This window comes from Solanum stenotomum, chromosome 5, assembly GCF_019186545.1.
Source record: "Solanum stenotomum isolate F172 chromosome 5, ASM1918654v1, whole genome shotgun sequence".
In the NCBI taxonomy this organism is placed as follows: Eukaryota; Viridiplantae; Streptophyta; class Magnoliopsida; order Solanales; family Solanaceae; genus Solanum; species Solanum stenotomum.
This window is the reverse complement of record NC_064286.1, coordinates 5734869-5753105: the sequence shown is the minus strand read 5'-3', so window position 1 is coordinate 5753105 and position 18237 is coordinate 5734869. Positions and strand designations below refer to the sequence as shown.

Sequence of the window (18237 nt, the reverse complement as noted above, 5' to 3'; positions counted from 1 at the left end):
CAAATAACTATAAAAATTAATACTATTTGACTTAATTTAATTCATTTTTGAACAAAAAAAAAATTGAGATAACCTCAAATATGAGAACCTAAAACCCCAACAAAGCCCTTTTGCCTCTGCTAGTAGCCTCAACAAACATGGCCACTATCACCGCCAGGTCCCTCCTCCGCTCCGCCACTTCCTCCGGCCGAACAGCCGCCGTTAGACTTTCCGGAGGCTCCAAGCCGAAGGTCTCCTCCTCTCCTTTTCGTATCCCTTCACAGAAACCCCTCGCCGCTCGCATTTTCAGGTCAATTTGCCAGAACCCTTTTTTGTGTGCATTTTCAGCAATTATTTCTGTGTTTATACTTAATCGTCTTACCTATGATATTGATCCAGATTGATTGATTATATGCACATATGTATGAAAATTTAATTTTCTTATATGATATTGACTCAGGTCGAATTTTTCTTTGTATTTTGTAGGTTACCTGTTGAAATGAGTTGTGTAAGTGTTGAAACGATGTTTCCATATCACACTGCTACGGCTTCAGCATTGCTGAATTCAATGTTATCTGCTACTCCTAGAAGCTATGGTTGGACTCTTGAAGGTAAATTTTTACTTCTTTTTGAATTATTGTACAAATATATTACGAGAATTAGTTTGTTGGATGCACGATTATGTGTATATAATGTTCATCAATGTCCTCCCTATGAAGAATTTACATTTGCTCTAAATTTCTAAAAGATTGTGCTATGTAAACTTTTACTTGTTTGGGTATTAGCTTATATTTGCATTGCATCTTCTCTGTTTATGTACTTTAGCCTTTGAGTGGACTGCATGGGCTGCATTTAGGAGTATGAAATGTTTGTATTTGTTTGAGTGTTGAGTGGTTGATGAATCCCTTTGTTAGGGAGCGTTGTACCCCCAATGTGGGACTTTCCGGCATGAATCCGGATTTGTTGTTGAGCCTTAAATATGCAATTGATGTTTTTGTTGTGCCTGCCTGATTCTAGATTGATGCAGCAATACGTATTTCTTGCAGATTTGTGAATCGTGCATCTGATATTGATTGTTGATGAGTTAATTCCATAGTAAGCCTCAGGAAAACTAAATTTCACTGTATGCCAGACCAAAAGTTGCTTAGCATATAGACTTTTCCTTTCCAGTTGTTGTTGTTAATATGTAATCGGCTTTCTAATACTAGGTATTTAATCAGATTGCAATGATGGTGTATGATGAATGTCAAATAGTTCAAGTGAAGTTTATGTCCATGCGGTATAAGAGAATAATAGTAGAATATGGAATAAGAACATGGCCTTGACTTGTCGCCTGTGCCTTTTATCACATTTCGTCGCAATTGGTAGTGTTAGATAAAGCAATATATTACATGATTTTAGTTTCCTGGAATATTTCTGAAAACTTCTAATTATGTCCCTTATGATATGTATATTTAGTCACTTCTAAAAAGATTGTTGTGTCTTTATTTCTTGTATCCATCTAAGATCTTTTAAGTTTTAATTCATAGAGTTGTAGATTCATTACGTGGCATTGAGATAAAAGATAATCCCCTAAAACTGCAAATTTTTTCTCCTATCCCAATTATTTTCTCGTTTTGCTGGGGAGGGAGGGGAGCGGATTTCATTTGGTATTCTCTTAAGCTTGTATGCTTGTTCTGTTGTTGGACAACCGAAGTTAAAAAGAGAAGTTCTTGTACAAGTGGAAATGCTGGTTTCCCAACTTACAGAGACCATAGTGAGAGGGCCATGACCCACGATAACATAAGATTTCTACTTCTCCTGAGAACTAGAGTTCTGAGTCTGAACCTCCATTAGTAAACTGTGAACCTGATGAAATGGGACCACTTCCACCATATGGAACATTATCATACTTGAACAACATATTATGCATTCTCAGATTGAATGCAGCCTTTGCGTGATGCATTTGATGTGATTTTCTGTACTTGTCTGATTAGATTGATCGCAAAGTACTTCTTCTTGTAGATTTTGTGAATCATGTGGCTACATGATTGTTAAAGAATTGAGGGTCTGAAACTTAGCTTATATCTTTTGGCCTTTCTCATTGTAGTTCTTGCTGATCAAATCATATGTGATTCATTCTAATACTTGGTATTCAATCAGATTGCAACGATGATTTATGATGAATGTCAGAAGGTTCAAGCAAGGATTTACCATGCAGTCTATGGACTAAGAGAATGTCTAAACGTAGCGCACGACAGGTGCTCCAAAGAAACATATGTTTTCTCCTGTAACTTTCATTTGATTTTTGTTCGAAATGAATACATTTGTTGTAATTTTGATGCTGACCTGACCCCAACTTCAGTGAATTCTGGATCTTACTGGAGTCTTGTTTTATTACTCCAAGTATTTATAGAGTTGAACCACTCATGACTCAACCAAGGACATGTTCTCTTCATTGACAACAAAATTTGCAGGCTCAGCAACTTCAATGACGATTTCGTCGATAGGTAACCTCGTAGACCCTCTTAATCATGTAACGTTACGATGAATGATAGTGGTTCTGGCTTCATCGAGTCAACTGCATTTTAAGTTGAAAGATGTAACCACAACCCAATGTGTACTGTATTTCTCATCCCTAACATACAACGCCAACATACTCTGTGTAGTCCAACAAGTGGGGTCTGAGGAGGGTAATGTGTACGATGGACCCTCAGCCCAAGTAATGTACTCAACCCTAAGATTTGTCCTGGAAATCAACACCTTCAAAAATAGGGGCTGCTTGGCTTGATCCTACTTTCCTTTTTAGCCTATTTCAAAAAGGATGTCACTTTCCTTCTTTCTTCAGTAATAATTTAATTTTAATTTTTTCTCGTTGACATGCTTAAGACTACGAGATTAAAAAAGTGTTCCCTACTTTCTTAAACATGGAAAACGGAAGAATATATAGGGTGGCTTTTCATTATAGGCTAGTCAAGCATTTTCCTCGTTAAGATTATTTTAAGTTTTAATCACTAGATAACAATCATTGTGTGTTGAATTGGTCAAATAAATATTTTCCAGCAGAACCTAACTTTTATTATTATATTCATCCACGTTCTAGTACCACATTTTCCCTCAACTTTCCTTTTTTTTAATTTCCTTATACTTTCACTATTTATTGACAATTATATTAAATAATAATAATTATGCATGTTGGGATCAAAACAATGACATGTCCCTAAAACAAGGGGAAAAAACTTTATAGTAAAAGCTACCCTAATACATCTTTTTTAATCAATTTTTTTTATTTGGACAAGGTTTCCTACTTTTGCTAACACGTCAATTTCATTACCTTTTTATTCCTCATCAAGACGAGTTAATTATTCTCTTAAGCTTTGTAAAAAAAATATTCTTGTGTCGAAAGGTTAGAAAATTAAAAGGAAAATAAGTATCCTTTTAAATCTCTCTTGTTCTTATAAAAAATTAATGTGACACATCTCTTAAGAAAATTTTATTATAGGTGTATTGTATTTATTAGGGGTAATTAATTAAATCTAAAAAATATAAAAGATTTTTTTTTTTTATTGTTGATGACATATTTTATGAAATTAATTGAGGTACATGAACATTGATCCGAAACAACAATTATAAAAAAAAAAATATAACGGAAATAAAGAAATGTAGATTAGCAGCCGCCCACGCTCTTTTTCTTTCCGACTGCCGCCCACACGCAAAATCTTCTATCTATCGTTTGTTCTTATACCTATAATATATTCTCTTTATGCATCATATCTTTACGCAGAGATCTTGAGTTTAATTTTTGATTAGGTGAATAAACTTTTATTCTTCGTCAAAGAATTAAGTTCATTATATATTTTATTTCCGTATTAAAGATTATAGTCTAAATTAGAAATTATGTAAATATCCAGAATAAGACGGAAGTAGTTTTGATGGATGGTAAAATGCAAGACATATAAATAGGAAATGTACGAATTCTCAAATATAGATGTGTAAGAGATTGGTTATTAATTGGTTCAAAAGAAGATAGATAGACTAAAGAAGTATTAGGGAGAGGTGATTATTAGTCATTGATACGACACAGTTTCAGCTTATTGAAGATTTGATTTTAAATAGGAAGTTATGAAAGACTTGTATTGGATAATCATCCATATACTAATAGTCATAGTATTGCTCATGTAGTTTCTTGTCATTCAATTTCTATTACTATATATTGTTTTTAGTACTTCAGTTATCGCATTATAATTATTATTTAGTGAACAATTAAAAGTGAATTTTATTACTTTTATATTAATGAAATAAATGGGGACCAATATTTAAATGAAGTCATTCTAGTTTGCTGACTTCAAATAGCTTCCTCTAATATCCATTCTTCTAATTATTCTAAAAATATTAGTAAAATGACAGCTACTCTTTAGAATAACATTTATAGCAAGTAATTGATTTCCAACATTTAAAGTGTCTTTTAAAAAAAGTTTGTGGTCCTTCCCAATTGCTTCACAACTGCAATGGAATTTAAATCAGTGTGTTAGGCCCAAAAAAAAAAAAAAAAAAACAGTGTGAATACTTTTTTCTTTTAAATTTTTTTTTTACCTTAAAATTAATTTTTATTTTCTTTGAAAGCTTAAATGTTGTAAAGTTCCAACTTTCAAAATAGTTTCTCCATTATCAATTGTGGTATTATGATCACCAAGTACATATTCATTCTTAATCAAAGGTTTTGAATTCGAGTCTCGTTAAATATGATATCGTCTTTGTTAGTAAGCGTTTTACCTCCTAATATGAAATTTTTCATATCCAATATGGATAACGAACACCGGATGAGAAATTAAAAAAATAGTAACATAGTCATATAAATATAAATTAGATAGTAAAAAGTAATAATAAAATATAGATATAAATAAATAAAAACGGAGAGATATTATTAATTAATAATAAAAAAAACAAAACAATAAAATGACGTAAAATTTGGTGGACGGCAAAATGAAAAGGGGCCCACCCACACAAAAGTGGCAGCCGCGTTTTCTCTTCACTTCTCATGTCCGTCTCCACCATGTGGCCCCATTTCCTGTCTGCTACTCTTCGCAGCGAATCTCTTAGGTACGGAGTCGTTATAATGATTTAAATCTAAAAATTTTGAAAATTGACATGAGGGGTTGTTGAAATAGTAAATGTTTTTTACTTAATTTCTTTTTTTTTTAGGAAGAAAGCAAAGAGGATTTTAAAAAGGTGAAAGACTCAAATATGTCATTGAATTTTTAGAAAAGACTTATTTATGTTATTCGTTAAAAATTTAACTCATCTATGTCATTATCGTTTAAGAAAAGGCTCATTCATGCTATTATATTTTAACAGTGATTTTGCAAAACCATTTTTTATACGTGGCTAATTATAATTCGGCCACGTCATTAATTGTTTTTATAAAAAAAAATTAAAATTTTGAACAATAATTAGCCACGTGTAAAAAATGGTTTTGCAAAATCACTGTTAAAAAAATGGCATGAATGAGCTTTTTCTTAAACGGTAATAACATAGATGAGCCAAATTTTTAAAATATGACATAAATGAGACTTTTCTGAAAGTTCAGTGACATATTTGAGCTTTTTCCCTTTTAAAAAAAAAATTAGCTATGTTTTTGGTATAATATATCGTTTAATTCAATCTTATTTTATATATGATAATTTGTGTCCTATGTTTATTATGTCATACAGAGGGCTCATATTTAAATTTGTCATGTTTAATTTTTCTTTACACACACATGACTAATTAATGTTATTGGGTACAGTGGCTTAAATACTGCTCTAATTACGGCTAAGGGATCTGTTTTTGATCTGATTCTCATTAATTAACGTTGTTTTTAAGCTTTAATTACAGTGTGTGCTTACTCGAAAAGAGATTCCTACCACTATTTATGTCGGGGATCCACCAACAGACAGCTAGCATTACACTATAATTCCAAATTTGTCCTTATATCGTTTGGTAAAATACTCATATTAATTATTAATATTTTCTTAGTTAAATAGTGATAAATAAAAACGAACGAACCGTTACGTAATACATATCCGTATACGTAATACATTCACAGCTGAAAGTACGTATTTGTTACGTTAGCTGAAAATGAAAAAGACAAACAACATCCACGTGGCACAACCTCCATTGTTACTCAAAATTAAACTCTCTGTATCTGCCATATCCGTACACTCTAAATGGACCACACGTGCCACACGTGTACCGCAAATCCCTCTTAGCGGTTCTCACTCGCCGCCGCCTGCTCCTCACATTCCCACCGATCAATAAACACAAAAATACGTTTACTATCCGAACAACTCCGAGAATATAATATTATTTTTCAGCTGAAAAAACCGGCAACAATGTATATAACAAATATTATAGGATGATCTAATTGAAACAACAGGTTTGCAAAATCAATAGATTTGTTTCTTCTGTTGCAAAAAAAGGTAAAAGTAGATCAGCCTTGTTGATATTGACATCAGCGGTGATAAATTGTCGCTGGCGGCGACGGCAGCAGCAACGGCGATGGCTCTTCAGTTTTCTATCATCTATCTAATTCTATATACTATTTCTTTTTTTTTCCCTTTTCTGTTTAAATAAAAACATTAAAAAGGAAATTGCAATAAATAAAAATGTTTAGCAAAATATCTCCGATCGTCTTCTCCGGTGATGTCACATATTTTCCGGTGGAGGAAAGTTAAGGTCCAGATTTAGACCGGCGATGGTTGGTTTCACGTCAACACGCATAAAATCAATCACCGTTGATGTATCGGAGTCGCCACCACCGAGGAAATCCACCGTTTTCTTCCGATTTGTTTCTAAATTTATAACTCCGGCGCGTGCAAGTGCATCTAAATAGTACATATGATTCACCGCCGGAACAGCACCGGTAAAACCTCCACCGGAGATCGGAAATCTAACAGTATTATGGTTAAACCCGCCGATTGATCCACAAAGTCTTAGATCTAACGGCGATGATGAATCAACCATAACCGGACTCGACGATTCAACAGTACTAGTCTGACTGGGACTCCGATTGATTTCATTTTTAACAGGGAATTTCAGATCTTCCTCCTTTTGTAATTGAGGAAAATTAGTTTTCGCTTTAGCTCCACGGAATTCCCTAGCAGCGTTATCATAAGCTTTGGCCGCTTCCTCCGCAGTATCAAAAGTACCAAGCCAAACCCGGCTTTTTTTACCGGGATCTCTTATCTCCGCCGCGTATCTCCCCCATGGCCTCTTCCTTACACCTCTATAATGCACCTCTTTCGAAATTCCATTGAATTTCCCCACCGCCATCGCCGCTGCCGCCGTCACTGCACCAATTTTTTCCTTGGGCGCCATATTCAAAATTTGGTTAGAAATAATAATGTTAGGAGATGAAGAAAATGGAGAAGTGGGGAAGAGAGATTATATAGGAAAAGCGAGTCAATAGTGGCTATGGGTATTTTGACTAATGAGAAATAGCCGCCCCCATGGGTTTTGTGGGGCCCTTGATTTTTCTACAAAATGTGGGGCCTAGTCAGTTACGTGACATTTGTGTGTTTGATGGCGGCAGACTGTTTTTTCTTTTTTTTTTTCGGCCAAACACATATACAACCCCTCAAACTTGTCCTCATTTTTCATTTTGGCACTTCAACTTTGCCTTGTTCCATTTTAACCCTTAAACTCCATTTTTTCTGTACCATTTAAACACTTATACTAATTTTTATGATTTCTTTATTTTTATATATATTCTTCAATTGCAACTTCTTATTTTAAATCGACATGTGTCAGTTAATTTTAGTTAAAAAATTAAAAATTAACAAAAAATTATTCTTTTTAAAAAATAATAATTTCTTTTTAAGAGTGTTATGTATTTTTGTGTGAAAAATAACCGACGAAATTGTGTTGGTTTTCTTTCTTTAAAATCACCGACAACGTAATAAAGTCAGTCGAGTTTTAACATTGTTTAGTAGTGTTATTAGCAATGAACAAGAGTCTTTTTTAATAGTGTTATTAACAAAGTCAGTCTAGTCTTTTTGAAGTTGGGTTTTTTTATTCGTATTGATTTATATTAAAAATTAAAAGTGAGTATTTGCGTTAAATTTAGATAGCCTAGATGATAAGAAAAAACAAATAAATAGTGTTATTTAATTTAATTGAATGTTTAAGAAAGAAAATCAAAGAACTTTCATCAATTTATTTTCATGTGAAAATACAGAGAAATATCAAAAAATAATATTATTGTTTGAAATTTTTTATGTTCGTTCGCAAATGTTTATTTTTTTTACGAAAATTAACAGGCACGCGTCTATTTTTTTAAAACAAGAAATTGCAATTGAAGAACATAAATTAAAAGAAATCATAAAAATTAGTATAAGTGTTTAAATGGTACAAAAAAAATGGAGTTTAAGGGTTAAAATGAAACAAGGCTAAGTTGGAGTGCCAAAATGAAAAATGAGGGCAAGTTTGAGGGGCTGTATATGTGTTTTGCCTTTTTTTTTCTTATACGTGGGAACTACATATACATTTGAATTTGTCATTTTCTTTTAACAAACAAATGTCAAATCAGTATCTATCTATTATTTTAATAAAAGGTATACGTTACAAGAGAAAACAACTTTTCTCTATCCATTTACTGTATTATACATGCTACTCTTTTTATTTTTGTATTTAAGATATCTACAATAAACAATAACGCATAATCTTAAGGGTAAGTAATTCATTACAATCAATTACTATATTTATTAGTGTTTATAAACTTCATATGATACACTTTTTTTTAAGTTGACCAAATAAATAAAGGAAAAAAAAGGAATGGTATATAGATGTCATCTGTTATACTTTTGAGATATTGGTGCTTCCGTAGTCTAAATAATAGAGCGTATACATTATTTATACTAACGGATATACACGTGTCATAATCTTATTCACAAATCCAATATTTATTAAATATCAAATCGACGGATAAGATTGCATCACGTGTCCCAAAAGTATGACAAAGATATTTGCATACCATTTACGATAGTTTGGGATATATTTGTTCTTTTTCCCATAAATAAATAAAACTATATAGAGTTGATTTAAGTTAGCTAAAAAGTTGAGAGTAGCATCGAAAACACCATTAAGCTGGTCGAGAATTTAGGGGTCGTTTGGTGTGAAGGATAATATCAAATAGTCCTGAGATTAAATTATAGTACCACTTAATTTATTGTTTAGTTGGCAAGTTCGGGATAAGTTATCCCGGGATTAATAATTAGTACCGGGATAAGTTATCCTTCCCTTTGGGTGGTATAGTAATCCCGAGATAACTTATCCCGGAATAAAATAAGTAAATGATAAAAATGTCTCTTTCAACCTTTTTGTTACATCACCTTTTACATTCATAATGGTATTTTTGTAAACAAATAAATTATTCTTAAAATTTATTATTTTGAATACAACAAATCAAACACTCAATAAAAAATAATTTCATCATAACTTAAATTCAAACCAAACGACCACTTATGGATATATTTCACGTATGTTAAAGAGAGAAGATACTAGAAGCACGAGAGATAATGGACAGGTGGCAGATGAGAAACAAATGGGGTAAGTGTGGGGGAAAACGGTGACAAATCCGGGTTGAACCGGGTTTGTCGGCTAAGCTTCAGGTATTCCGCCGCGTGGAATGGATCCGTTTTTTCCCACAATTTTTCCTTAATGGTGTTTGGGTCCCACATTGATGGTGGGGTCCACTATGTTTGGACCAATGAGAATTTGACACGACATATTTGTAGAAAAAATATAAGTAGGCGTGTCTGCGGATTACTAAAGCCGGCAAATCCGCCCATTGTTCTCTATAAAACCAGCAGGATTCTATTTTATCTTTCTTTAATTACAACACACGCGCTCACTTCAGCGCGTGTTGACACTTTTCTATTTTATATTTTTGAAGAAAAAAAAACATAATTTGAATTTGATTGTAAATTATGGATATTAAATGAGATTAAATCGATTCTTAGAATATGGTCCTTTTTTTTCATAGTTATTTCCTATTTGGCCATGCTGAGAGCTCAGTTTGAACATGTCAAGAGGAGATACACTAACATATTCTTAGTAAGGAAATGTGAGAGTGATGTTCGAAGGCTTAAGGAGAGGTAGAAGTAGTATAAAAAGGAGAAGTGATTGGACTGAACAACTTACTGAGGACAAGATTCTTGATAAGAAGGTATAAAGGTCGATGATTTAAGAAGATAGTAATTAGTTTCGCATATGATCTTTTCGATTTGTATGTGTTGTTAGCTAGTTTTGATATTTTACTATTTTTCATACTTCTCACTCTTAATTTTCTAACTATTTGTTGTTTCGTGTGCTTCTATTTTTAACCAATTAGTGATGGAGGTGCTAACAACAAGATTCACTTAACAAAGAAAAATTTTTGGAAAAAGCAAAATAAAGGATGGTGCGTGTGTAGTAAGGATATACTACAATTATTGGTTATGTAAAATGGAGGCCAAATTGGCCCATATATATTTAATTAGTAGTAGTATTAATTTATAACGCCACAAGATTCGATCGGCTAATATTGACCCAATAAGACTTAAAGATTAATAGAATGAGTTTAATTATTCGATAAATCTGAATTCACGTATTACATAAAGCTCATTTCTGATAATGATATTTTCAATTGTTCGAAATTTTTAATTAAAAATATAAATAATTCCAATCATTCATCTCGATCAATATTGGTTATATATTAATTAGCCCATTATCACTAGCTGGCAACATGTTACTATTTTCTTTTTATATATAATATATAGTAGAAAAAAGTCATGTTGTCAATCTAATTAGGTGCCACGCAAACACACACCATGTATTATCTTTTTATATATATTGCTGAAAATGTATTATGGGTTCAACTGACCATAAAGTTTTTTTCTTTTTATATTTTATATAAATAAAATAGGTATATAGGTGAACAATTATTAAAGTTAAATAAATGTATATATGCCTAGTCCTTAAAATAAATTAATATCATCAATTCACCTCTATCTTGCTCCAATATTATTTTTTTGGATTTCTCACTTTATATTTATATTAAAATCTGATTAAATTAGAACTATACAGTATAGGACTTATTTTGAGCGTAATAATCCTAATAATTTTTTCTTCATCTCCGAAGTTCGAACTCGAAAATATTTATATCCAACCAGATCATCTTATTTATGTTGGTCTGATTCTGACATTGAATAATATATACAAATTATCACATGATTCATTTAGATATAACAAATTAATTTCGGCGATACTAGTGACCATATCACATAATTAATTTATTGGTATGTGTTTATAAATATTTTTATATTATATACTTTGTGAGGCGGCTGAAAAAGGCTCCACAAAATTATTGAGCTATTTTTTGGAATATATTTAACAAAATATGATTGCCTTTGAGGATCTGTTATCAACATTTTTCTGCTGTAGGTACATCATTAATTAAACAATATAATGGAATATTCCAAGAACTTTTTTATTTAATTTCTATATTAAAATAAAAGATAAATCACGCACAATAAATGCTTGGATTACCTTGTAATTTTTTTTTGTTAATGGTCAATAAAATATTTAGGCATAATACATAAACATGATCTTTAACTTGGCTTCAACGAATAACTATGCCTTCAATTTTGAATATGCACAATAAACACTTAAATTTGTATAAAATTGAACAAGTAGACACAAATGTCCTACATGGCACAATACACGTAGGACGCCATGTAGGACACAAAATTGATGTGTAGGACGAATGTGTCAGTTTGCTCAATTTTATACAAATTTAATTAAGTGTCTACTTATTCACACTCAAAGTTAAAGGTCATAGTTGTCAACTGACGTCAAGTTAAGAGTCGTATTTATGCATTATGCCAAATATTTAATATGACAATTTTTGAATAAGTTGAATATTCAAGAGGTACACAACTTAATCGAGATGTATTACGTATAGATTGAAAGTCATGTCAATATTTTAATTAATATCTCTGTATATGTTCAACTAAATATAAACGCTTTTCGTTGAACAAATTGAAGTTAGTACATGTACTTGAATTACCTTGTACGTACGATCGACAAATGTCAAATGTAATTAAGATAATGAATGATATATGGTCCTGGTCAAGATTGTGTCCACAAATAAAGAATTCTTTCTTGTCCACTGATAAAAATGTGACAACCACAAATTTTGTAATCAACCAAAAACTTTTTAATTTCTTAAAGATTGAACTCATCGATACTCCTTTAAAGTTGACACCAAATTTTATTTAGCCATTTTAAATGAACTTAAATTATTATTTTTCAATTCTTGCATGTGCATAGGATTCAAATACATAAAAAAGAAATATGATAATTATTTTGTGGGGTTAAAATTTAAACTTTTAGAAAATCATGTGGGTTGAAATTTACTTATTTATCGTTGACATCATTAAATCTATTTCATCATAGAAAAAGTTTAAGTTTGGGAAATGGTAGCTAGAAAATGGAGAAGAAGAAGATTTTTTTTTTATAAAAAAATAGTGGCATAAGGCTCTCACACGCAGCTAGTGTGTATCACACTCACTATGTCATGTCAATAAAAAGTGTCAAAATGATACATCAGGAGTGTACATAAGGTGTCTAAAATGAACAAAGTTCGGTTAAGGTGTCTAAGTGAAACTTGATGCCAACTTTAAGGGGTCACCGACGAATTCAACCTTATTTTAACGTAACAATCAATGTGTATATCACCGACAAGGGTTGTGGTAGAGTGATAAGTAGTTCCCAATCGTCTTTATTAGGGAGTGTTTTACTTCTAATATATAACTTTTTGGCACAAACTAAAATTTAATCGGATTTTAATATAAAATATCAGACATCAGATAGAAAAAAAAAACATCAATGTGTGTATATACATACTAGCTAGGAGTCAATTTGTTATTTGTGAGTTAGTGGAGTAGCTAAACAAACGCGTAAATTTGTTTCAGACTATGATTTTTATGGTTAGAAATATAGTCAAACTATAGTATATATGTGTAGTGTATGTCACTTTCAATGATATTTAATGGTTGCTTCTCCATTATACATAGGCAGGATGATGTGCCTTGCTCATGTGGTTGTTGACAATGAGGTAATATATAAATGTGTTATTTAATTTATGTATTTCAATTTTGGATATATGTGTACAAATAGGAAACTATATAATGTCGGAGTAATAAGTGTTGTTTAAGAGTAACAAAAAGTGTTTTTCATAAACTAAATTTTTTTTCGAGATGTGTATATCAAGTTTTTGAGAGAAATAAATATTTTTTTTAGAGTAACCTTAAGCTAAAAAATCTGTAAATACACAAAGAAGTACTTTTTTAAAGTCGATCATATACTAATTATTGTTTAACAATAATTTTTAAATGGATTAATCAAATAATAGAATTTGTTTAGTAAATTTTTATTTTTTTTAAAAAAAAGTTAATTTTAGAAATTTAGCCGGTTAGAAATTCATTTTCATACTTTCACATGTGCAATTAGCTTTGGACTTGGAATTTTACATCCTCTTAACTACATATTTTAAAAAGGATTTATAAATATAACTACTTTTTGTATATCGAATTATGACATATTTAATTGAAAATAGACAGATTAAAAGTTGTTAAATATTAATGTTCCCACAAGATTCGGTCGGCTGATATTATTGCACTAAAAGAAAGTTAATGGAATGAGCTCAACACAGAGTGATAAGTATTTTTTTATTTTTAATTAAAAGAATTGATTACGAATTCAGCTCGGATATGAATAATTTTTGTTATATATAGAACAATTTACTTTCCAATATGTGACTTCTTGCCATGAATGCAATTTTTAATGAGAAGGAAATTAGTAGTTGTTATTCTTTAGGTGCGCACAAGATAAACCTCAACCTTTTGTAATAGTTCGTAAACCACATAAAAAGAAGTAAATTACATTAGGCAAACTGCGTGCGACTAGCTTGACTCAAAAAGGTCAACGATGCTTTGAATAGCAATCTTTCGAACCTCATTCAATAGACTTGTTGGGAAAGCTTAATAGAGTGACCAAGCTAAGACCTTACACGAAGAGAGTGTCCAACCAATCACGACAAGCAGCCCTGCACTAAGTAAGTCGTAGTTCCAACTTTTTTTCTCCTTCGATAGAGTTGGATAACCCATTGATAACGTAAGGTAAGAAATTTCAAACTTGAGACCTTTAATATGAAATTCCAAATCAAACCATTTGAGTCATTCCAAAATTTTAACATAAATACAAATTTAATCAAAATATCTTTCTTATAATACTTCAAATTAAATATAGTAATATCCTCCTTAAGAATGACAAATGATTCAGAGTATATATCTTATTTTTTTTCCATTCATTCAGAGCATATATCCAATGTTTGTTGATTCAAGTATGAAACCTGGACCAATCAAACAATAAAATTTATTAGCATTTAGTATTTATATTATCTTAAATTAGTTTATAATAATTATATTATAAGTAAGGTGAAAATATACATTATTATTTCAAACTAATTATATTGTCGTCAAATATAGAGTAACAACACAAGTTTAACATAACCACATGGTAATTAAATGGTGAAAAAATTAATAATTAAGGAAAATTTGTGAATATTTACTTTTTACTTGTCATGTTTGACAAATCAAGGAAGGATAAAGTATTTCTTTCTATTATTTCCTCAATTTATTAACATTAAGTTAATGTTTTTGAAAAATATAGTGAGTAAATATATTTAAGACTCTATCAATTAATAGAGGTAAAATAAGCATGTTAAGTCAAAATCTGATAAATAAAAAGGGACGGAGAAATTATATTATCTTGAATGTTTGTATTATCTCTTGGCATTAATGTATTTTTCCTATTAGAAATTTTAATTATTGATGTGAGAGTGGCTAGAAAAAGGCTCCACTAAATAATTGCTTGATTGGGATAGCATTGCATAATTGACTTTAATTAGCAAATACTTTTTTAAGTCAGCTTAGCTTTATCCTTTTCCTTTTCATGTGAAAGTTGCTCAATATTAAATGTTAGTATAGTCTCTTTACAATTAATGTCTTAGTGTATGGATTAATTAGTTTAGTTATATCTTTTTGGACCACTAAAAGGAAAAATGATTCAGCACATTTACCTAATGTTTAATTTGTGTTTTTATTTCTCATTCGTTATTTGATAATTTGTCATTTAACATGCTTTATTTTTATCTCCATCCTTGTAGCCATCTCCACAGTCCACACCATCACACTTATCTCTCATAGTATTTGTAAAATTAATTCCTTTTACTTAGGTATCAAACATAGAAAAATAAATTTATTTTCAAGAAAATATTTTTCTCCGTATATTCGAACATATCCTAATGGTGTGGTTGGTATATAGGAGAATATTTTCTTATTTTTACATGTTTAGTTGAATTTTTTTTCGAAAAACACTTTCTCTAGAAAAATAAATTCCTCAGAGATGTCTTTATCGTTGAAAACAAAATATATATATGCCCCATATAGACGTGTCACTCATGTGGTGCTTTTATATATAAATTATTAATTGTATATAGTATATACTATGAGAATATATGTTCATCAAACTAACAATTTTTAGCTTTCTTTCGGATTTGACTCGAATTGTTCGATAGATTTTCAAGTACTAAGCATCCGTGTTTTAATTTAAGGTATGCTTTTATTTTTTTTTAAGTGGAGATCTATTTTGATGCATATTGAAGAATTTTTTTTTTACCTATGTTAATTAACTGTGATTGTTTTTAGAAATTACCTCTCCAATAAAAAAATAAAAAATAAAGAACCCTTGGATGACCCACAAATAAATAGGAAGTATTAACTTGTGAAACTCAGTACCACGAATTAGAGAAGTGGCTAAAGATCAATAGTAACATAAAGGTTATCGATGAATTTTTTTTTTTTCTTGTTATCAAAAAAATCCTTCCTACTTCATAAACTCTTCTTTTAGACGAAAGCAAGGTGTGAAACGACTTCATACTAAACAATACGAATTTTATCTTTTATAACAAAAGTGAATGTCACTGATAAATAAGTACGTAATTCATGTGGTCCCAAGCAAACGCGTATACTTGTTTCCTACTTTGATATTCTGGATGTATTAATTATTGTTGTAATTATGTTCATAAATTCAAGTCAAGATGTAGTGCCATTTTTATTGACTTTTGCTTGCTTCCCCATTTTTTGTTAAAATTTTGAGACAATTAATAGACACCCATGAAAAAAGCATTTAAGTTGCTTTAGAAAATATTCCAATTAATTGTTGAACATATTGACCAACATGTGAAAGACTTGAAGTCTATGTGTTAGACGTCATATACGCATCTTGTTTAATTTTATAATTTATTTGCTACTTGTAATGATGAGTATAGGTATTAGTTAGAGTAAAAAAAGTCAAATATTTTAGATGAAATAGAGAAATTTGGAGTAAAAAAAAAAAGATGAAGCTTATCATAACTTTGTTTTCCTTGTCAGATTCAATTGTTCTATTCATTTTTGATCAAGTGGATCGGAACATTAGGACCAAGTTTACATACTAGGCTTGTCAAAGAAATCAGGACCGTGATTAAATTAAGAAACATGAGGGGTAACTATTTCAGCTCTCGAAAAATTGCCTCTTGTTAAGTCTGTGGTGTGTATGAGACCTTAAGAATGGATCCTCCAGTTCCATTCCAAACTGTTCAAGGCTAGGAAAAATATAATTGTTTCTAATCACGAAGCATCGTTCTTGATCAAGAAAGATGAAGTGATTTTTGTATATCAAACATTGGACTCCAATGTTTTCAAGAACGCGGAGGAGTTTAATCCAGATAAGTTTATGGTGTATGAGTACTGGTCAAATGGTAAGAAGACTGATAATTCAACTGTGAACGATAAACAATGTCCTAATAAAAAATTGATAGTGTTATTGGGAAGGCTATTGGTGGTGAAGTTTTTTCTGCATTACAATACTTTTGAATTGAATTTGGAAAACTCTTGCTTGGCTCAGAGGTGACTTTTAAGTCGTTAACCAAAGCAACATCCTGAAGTGAAATGAATATAAGGGATTGAGTATGTATAATTTGTAATAAGGAAGAACTATCTCATAAAATTATTATAACAATCTAGCTATATAGGGGTAGTTCAAAATCCAAGTTTTCATTAAAAAGTGTAATTTTCTTAATTTTAAATTTATATTTTAATCAACGCGATGCGTGGACATTGTTAAAGCAATTAATTATGATAAAATATTATCTTATAATACAGTAAAATCTCTATAAATTAATATAGGTGGGACCATGAAATTTTTATTATTTTATAGAGATATTATTTAATCGATAAATTAATATTTATTAATTTAAAGAATGGTTTGAGATTTAATGAAGGTTAATTTTGAATATATCAAAATCATTGTATCTTACTAATTTATGTATCATATTTATTGATTTCACATAAAAAAAAATTATACATAAAGTACAATGAATACATCAAAATCATTGTATCTTAATAATTTCAACCTTGTGGATAATAAGAGCTTTCAAGATGTATTATTGAACAAATTTTTATCATAGGATATTAGAAGACTATGAAGTGGGACAAACTGATCCAGCAAAGATTAATGTTTTGGATGCTATCAATTTCACAATCCCTATTTGGACAATAAATGTTCAGCAAGAGACAATAGCAAATTGTTTTCGAAACTGTAAAATTCGTTCGGGGGATGCAATCTCAGAGAGTTTGAATGAACTTACTTGTGAAAACGTCATTCATGACTTTGAGGTCATTGATTAATGATCTCGGTTATCACAATAAAATGGATGTCAATAACTTGTTGGATACCCAGGTGAAAGTGATACATGTTCAGAGGTCCAAAGCTTAGAAGAAATTGTGGATACCATCGGAAAAGGCAATGTTGATGATGAAGTTGAAAATGATACTATACCTTTGGAACTAGTTACGCGTAAGGAAACACTTATCGCATCTAGAACTCTTCACAATTTTATGGTGCAGTTCGAAAAGACAACACTGGAGCTCTTGGATGCAATAAGAAAAGTTAGAGATGAGCTTCAACTAGATTTAAATTATAAGAAAAAACATAACACAAAAAAATCATATTTCACTAAATTGTCTTAGATATATTTGTACTTTTAAAGAATTATTAATTTATGATATTAATGGGACCATATATTTATATAGTGGTCTTTTGGAAATATATTATCTTATTATCTTATCGAAATTGATGATTTTTTTCATTGGCCCA

At 30.5% G+C, this 18237-nt stretch overlaps 2 protein-coding genes and 1 pseudogene across 3 annotated transcripts; 2 read left to right on the top strand and 1 right to left on the bottom strand.

Moving 5' to 3' along the window:
• The first annotated feature begins 81 nt into the window (after positions 1-81).
• LOC125865432 (protein NUCLEAR FUSION DEFECTIVE 6, mitochondrial-like) lies at positions 82-2396 on the top strand. 2 transcript variants are annotated; one of them, XM_049545629.1, is made up of 3 exons: positions 82-289; positions 466-590; positions 2122-2396. In XM_049545629.1, the coding sequence occupies exons 1-3, from the start codon at positions 138-140 to the stop codon at positions 2139-2141; spliced, it is 297 nt and encodes a 98-aa protein (XP_049401586.1). In that variant the 5' UTR covers positions 82-137; the 3' UTR covers positions 2142-2396. The 2 variants fall into 2 exon arrangements, with proteins under 2 accessions (XP_049401586.1, XP_049401587.1); XM_049545630.1 differs by lacking the exon at positions 2122-2396 and adding an exon at positions 1026-1048.
• Positions 2397-6288: 3892 nt separating this feature from the next.
• Positions 6289-7336, bottom strand: LOC125866203 (ethylene-responsive transcription factor 4-like). The gene has a single exon (XM_049546516.1). The coding sequence runs from the start codon at positions 7312-7314 to the stop codon at positions 6643-6645; it is 672 nt and encodes a 223-aa protein (XP_049402473.1). The 5' UTR covers positions 7315-7336; the 3' UTR covers positions 6289-6642.
• A 5691-nt stretch (positions 7337-13027) lies between these two features.
• LOC125865492 (allene oxide synthase 3-like) lies at positions 13028-17024 on the top strand (annotated as a pseudogene).
• Positions 17025-18237: the final 1213 nt, after the last annotated feature.